The following is a 6,436-nucleotide window of genomic DNA, read 5'->3' as shown; positions in this document are numbered from 1 at the left end:
AGTTCTCTCACGAAAACCTCCCCCCCCCCCCCCCCTTTCCTGCAATGTTACCAGAACAGGAAGCAAGGAAATGCTCTCCAACAGTGACACATAATGGAAAGAAAGCTTTCTGAATTAGTGAAGTGGGAGAACCTGTGTCAGGTTCCGAATGATGTCCCCCATTGTGTCCCTACTGTTGTGTCATCAGGAGAGGAAAGGTGCGAAATCTTTGCAAGGACACATACAATGTACTTTACTGGAGTTCTACTTTAATGTGAAAGAGAAAAAACTCATCACACCCTCTATCTTTATTCTTCCACCACCCTAAGTTATAAAATATCTTTCACGCTGTCAGCAGCTTCGCAGTCTCCTTCATAGCAAACTGTTCCATTCATCATCTCCTGCTGCCCCCATGACACGGCTGCTGAAATATGCGAGGTCTCCTCAGAAGAGCAATGGCCTCGTCTTTCATCCCCTAATCGTCTTACGGACTGGAAAACCATTTCTGATAATGTGCTCGGTGCCTCGTTTCTCACTCCTGTCCAGATTCCTCCCTCACACTTCTAAACACCTACACCCCTCTCCCCTCCCCCTCCCCATGGACTTCAATCTGCATTCATCTTTAATTTGCGTCATTGTCTCATTTCATCGATCACAGCTATTATTATTGTTCAACCTTTCCAAACTTTCAGAAACCACCAAAGATCTTGAGATTTCTCAAGAATTCCTTATTTTTTATGGAAGCAATAATGGTTGTACACATTCATGGCCAGATGCTGTGGAGGGGCCTATAAATTTGACTGAACCATGCAGACTGTTACTTATGTTGCCAGGACTCCAAATGATCAAGTCAATAAGTTTAGCTAGAGATGTTATCACTTGGGTCAATAAACTTATTGACTTGATCATTTGGAGTGACGGTGACTATATTATTTTTTTGTACGTTTTGACGGAGGCATCCGTTGTCGCTGCTGCACCCGCCCTGATACATTGGGCATTCTCCGGTCAGGAGTGCGGTGGGATATATGGACTTTTGTTACTTATGTTGGGTTATGAATGTATTCAGCATCAAAAATCAGCATTCAGGTCAACAGCTGGGATTCCATTTTTCTGTTCTGTTCATCACACTGTGAAAATGATGATTTGAAACGATAACCTGAAATGTTGTGCTACTATCACAACCTTTAGCATCTTAAGTACCGATTAGTAAATGTACCATAAGAAGTTGGAATATTGAGTATCTCTCATCTCAAACCTGTAGCTGTCCTGGCCGGCACCTCACTGCCTCGACCAGGAGCTCATCCTCAGGCGCAGTTCACATAATACCAATCTCAACACTTCAACTGTTCAAAAAGTAAATCACCCTACTAGCCAAGGCCCATATCTCTCCATCAAGGCCCCACTCTGGCTTAACAGCTCATAAAGGCTACCCTACTTTACATAATTCAACATTTGATTACTTCAACTTCCTGGCACTTTTACACTGGATAAAATAATTTAGAGGTTATTTTTACTTTAGCAAATTGCTTTAGATTTTTCTAGGATTAGGTAGGCGAGACCCTCAGTAGATATTACACATTGATGGTGACCCTTGTAGACTTAGTCAGTTGAAGTTGGTCCTTAGTTTCATTTTAGTCTGGTTAGCCTTCTCTGGTGGTCCCACTGGCAGCTACTACTAGACTGAGAATATTCTCCTGCATTGGTGGCCACACTGGCAGCTACTACTAGACTGAGAATATTCTCCCGCTTTGGTGGCCCCACTGGCAGCTACTACTAGACTGGGAATATTATCTCCCTTTGGTGGCCCCACTGGTAGCTACTACTAGACTGAGAATATTCTCCCACATTGGTGGCTCCACTGGCAGCTACTACTAGACTGAGAATATTCTCCCGCATTGGTGGCCACACTGGCAGCTACTACTAGACTGAGAATATTCTCCAACATTGGTGGCCCCACTGGCAGCTACTACTAGACTGAGAATATTCTCCTGCATTGGTGGCCACACTGGCAGCTACTACTAGACTGAGAATATTCTCCCGCTTTGGTGGCCCCACTGGCAGCTACTACTAGACTGGGAATATTATCTCCCTTTGGTGGCCCCACTGGTAGCTACTACTAGACTGAGAATATTCTCCCACATTGGTGGCTCCACTGGCAGCTACTACTAGACTGAGAATATTCTCCTGCATTGGTGGCCACACTGGCAGCTACTACTAGACTGAGAATATTCTCCAACATTGGTGGCCCCACTGGTAGCTACTACTAGACTGGGAACATTCTCCCACATTGGTGGCCGCACTGGTAGCTACTTCTAGACTGAGAATATTCTCTCACAAGCTTAAAGGTCCACAACTCTACTGCCCCTCACCTACAGGAACTATGTCCCACTCAGAGGGAATCACTGTCCTGCACACATAAGGAAGAGGACTCAAGTATTGTATGATGTTAGTGCTTGTCCCTGATATTATACAAGTGCACAGTGAGGACCGCAATGGACATAACAAGTCTTAAACCTGGATTAGGAAATAGGAATAAAGGAGCGCTTATTTTACATTCATTGTCAGAAACTATCATAGTTTATTGCCTGGGGCAGAGAGGTATCCAAGTGTCCAAGAACAAAGCCCGCTGGGCTCCAACATTAAACATCTGTACCTCTGATTTACAGCAAAGCCAATTTAAAAAAGCTGCAAATAAATTATTTTCCCGTTGTTCACAAATGAAAGTAAAACAATCCTTTGCCAAATGAATGTCCCGTTACTTCGGCACTTTGACTCCCCGGTGTTGACATTCAGCACATAAAATCTAACTGTATAAACTTTGTCTTTCTTTCACTAGACTGCGAGACGTACTGCAAGGCATCGAAAGGGAAGCTGAAGATCAACATGAAAAAGTACTGCAAGAAAGATTACGGTGAGTGGCCGGGACCTCCAAGGGGGGTGTGAAGACCAGATTCAGGAGCCAGAATAAGAGAGTTTCATAACATTGATGGATTCATGTGAATGATGATGAGGTGTCTCGTCCTGAAGATGAGCAGACGGTAGAAGAGTGTGAAGAGATAGTTTCTGGAGCACAGCTCACTTCCTGTGCAGCAATCTCAGAAAAAAATGAGATGTCCAGCTGGCATTTCGTTCTTCTTTATTTGGCCTACAGACTTTACACTGCGCCTACTTCCATGCGCCTTTTCAGGAACTTTAAAAGTGTGCTTGAATAAGTTCCTGACATGTCGCAATAGACAGCAGCAGTGTCAGTTCCACCTTTTATCATTAAAAAGCCATCCTTGAGTGGCTCTGCCTAGGCTGAGATGATGTGATCAGTCTGCTGCAGGCAGGAGGAAGCATTTTCTCAGTCTCCCCTTCCCCCACTGATCAGTCTCCCCTCTTCCAGTGATCAGTCTGCTGCAGGCAGGAGGAAGCACTTCCTCAGTCTCCCTTCCCCCAGTGATCAGACTGCTGCAGGCAGGAGGAAGCACTTCCTCAGTCTCCCTTCCCCCAGTGATCAGACTGCTGCAGGCAGGAGGAAGCACTTCCTCAGTCTCCCTTCCCCCAGTGATCAGACTGCTGCAGGCAGGAGGAAGCACTTCCTCAGTCTCCCCTCCGCCAGTGATCAGTCTGCTGCAGGCAGGAGGAAGCACTTCCTCAGTCTCCCCTCCCCCAGTGATCAGGCTGCTGCAGGCAGGAGGAAGCACTTTCTCAGTCTCCCTTCCCCCAGTGATCAGTCTGCTGCAGGCAGGAGGAAGCACTTCCTCAGTCTCCCCTCCCCCATTGATCAGTCTGCTGCATTGTAACTAGTGAGAGGCTGCAGCGGTAGCTGATCTATGTCAGACGTCTGGCACAGGCAACAGGATTCACACTACTGTCACCTCTGACCCAGAATCTCAGCCAAGGAAGTAGATGGTGACACTGGATGATGGCTGAACGTAGATGGTGCTGTCATTCTGGAGAGGAAAGCAGATGAAGTCATTGTCAGGGGGAGCGCTGTGATCTCTGTGAGCGGTAATATATACCTGGAAGTGTTACACTTCGCATTAAAATATATATCTGATGACAGGTCCACTTTAAAGCAGTAAAGTGATGGAAATGCCAGACGTTGTCTGTAAGGGGAGTGGGAACTTTTCCGCACGCGATTGTGAATGTCAGCAGCGGCTCTTTCACATAATGTCACTTTTTCTCTTTTTGGTTGAGCGGGCCACTATACTGAAAACCTTTCCCGAAGAATAATTAGTATTGGTTTATAGAAAGGCACATTGAGGTTTTAAACTAGTTTTCAAAAAACAAGACCGCGGCGGAATTTGCATGCTAATTGGTGTTAAAGGGGGTATTTTGATGGCCAATGCAGAAGAAAGGGGTATTATGGGTGAAAACAAAACCTTGGCCACACTGAATGAGCGCCCTACTTAGCATGTCTCTAGAATTCTCCCAACGCAGTTGGCTTCGCTGTGGACATCTTTTCCTTTTTTCTTTTCCCGATTTCGGATGTGGTAAGTCGAGCAGCGAGACGGTTCTAAGTTTTTGTGCGCGGACGGATGAGCCTGAATCGGCTCGTTTGCCCCTTGCGCGGTGAATTGTAATACGCCGCAGACCCCCTCCGCCGGGGGCTGAGAGGGTTTTGGAAAGCGCAGTGGGCACCGGAGACGAGTGTTTGGTTTCTCCCGCTGCGTCCCCTGCCCTTTGCCTCCCTCCTCGGAAGCAGATGAGAAGAACCCGGCTCCCTGTACCAGGCCTTGGCCCGCCGCCACTACGTCCCGACATGGAAAAAAACCACTGCGGCAGAAAGGGGAAGAGAGGAAAAAGGGGGAGAAGGGGGGAAGAGAGAGAGAACCCTGACATATCGCATTCTGCCGCCCGGCGGGGGTGCTTGACAATCGTCAAATGGGCATCTGAGGGACGCCTGCTGCTCCTTTTAATACGTCCGCTCACTTACAAACTGCAGCTATTTCACCTCAGCGTGAGGGCTGCGTTCTTGCCTAATCCGCTGGTGTCTGATCTCTGTGGCTTGGAAGGGCACGGCTTTGTATGGAGGGGAAATGGGAGCTGCCAACTTTCCCAGCGAGCTGGGGAAAGGGGGGGCCGCCTCAGCAATGGCTCAACGCAGCAGAAGAGATGTGAGGTATGGATGGCGCAGGGGACCGCCTTCACATGGCCCAGGATGACGCACTGGTGGGCCCCCATGCGTTGATGTCAACCAGTGCCACCTGAATGCCATCATCAGTTTTGGTGGTTGGGGCATTTATGGCTCATTCACATCTGTACGTTGTGGCAATGTGCACCATTGACGCGCCTTAGCACAACGAATGTCAACACGACGACTCCATGGGCATGTCATGCGAAGCGAGAGCGACCGTCCCAGCACGTACCTGACCACGGCTGAGGACGCACAGATCTCCCATTCTCTTTCACTCTATGGAGATGAGGAGAAGAGGAGGTATTCTGTAGGCCTAACATGATTCCTGATCTAGGGTGATAACGCTGCTCTTCATGGATACAGTGCAGTGAGTGAGCGTTGTCACCATAAGACAGGAAGTGTGGTACTGGCAGGATCACCGGGGGAAAAAAAGAATGAAAGAAGAAAACTAATGCAGCCACCAACGACTGGTAAGTTGCAGCATATGACATTTTTCTTCATGGGATTAGATACACTTTGTATCTTACCAGGAACAGAAATGTGATGCAGCTTACCAACCCTTAGATGGGGAGTCTGCATTTGTTTTCTTTTCTTTTTTTTCCCCCTGGTGATCCTGCCAGTAACACACTTCCTGTCCTATGGTGACAACGCACTGTATCTATGGTGACAACGCACTGTATCTATGAAGATACTAGTTTACAGCCTGTAAGGAAGATAACATTGCTTGCGATTTCAGATCAGTTCACAGGAAGTGACAAGGGCACAACATTTCTGGCAGGATCACGTATTTTCTGTACTTGCTGAAAATGTACTCGGCCTGGATAAAAAAAACGAATGCAGCCGTCAAGGACCGGAAATCTGCAATTTATGACATTTGTGTTCTTGGGTTTGGATACACTTTAACCTCTGAAAGCATCCCCTACCCAGCACAGTGGAGGCTCCCATCCATCTCAGGAGGCTGCTGTCTCTTGACCTCCCCGAATTACAGGGCAGACAGAGCTGTGCTCTGGAACCAACATCGCGTTATAAAGTCGGCATCTTCCAGTGGCTGTGGTGATTTGCAGCAGCCAACAGGTCCTCTTGGTGACCCTACACATGGCGGGAGTCTGTCTTCATTCGGCATGCTGAGCCCGGGCTGTGTGGCAGGGCAGGTATACGCACAGCTTGTACCCCCCTCCCTTCGCTGGCGGTGACACATCCAGAGCCTGCGCTCATGTTTTCACAGCTGGAAGGTGAAATAAGACGTTCTGGAAGACTTTAGGATTGAGAATGTTGATTTTTCCAAAGGTGTCTTCCCCCTCCCCCCCCCCCCCCCCCCCCCGCGGGGGGGGGGGG

The 6,436-nt window shown here is 48.1% G+C and overlaps 1 protein-coding gene across 2 annotated transcripts in view; it reads left to right on the top strand.

Moving 5' to 3' along the window:
- The window catches only part of NTN1 (netrin 1), an 85,969-nt gene that overhangs the window by 76,356 nt on the left and 3,177 nt on the right, over window positions 1–6,436 (top strand). For both annotated transcript variants that reach the window (XM_018568303.1, XM_018568302.1), the window contains one exon: window positions 2,816–2,890. In XM_018568303.1, coding sequence (XP_018423805.1) covers window positions 2,816–2,890 — 75 coding nt within the window. The remainder of the gene's footprint in view (window positions 1–2,815; window positions 2,891–6,436) is intronic.

This window comes from Nanorana parkeri, unplaced genomic scaffold, assembly GCF_000935625.1.
Source record: "Nanorana parkeri isolate BGI_ZX_2015 unplaced genomic scaffold, ASM93562v1 scaffold1169, whole genome shotgun sequence".
In the NCBI taxonomy this organism is placed as follows: Eukaryota; Metazoa; Chordata; class Amphibia; order Anura; family Dicroglossidae; genus Nanorana; species Nanorana parkeri.
Note: the sequence above shows the minus strand (reverse complement) of the source record. Positions and strands in the feature narration are given on the sequence as shown.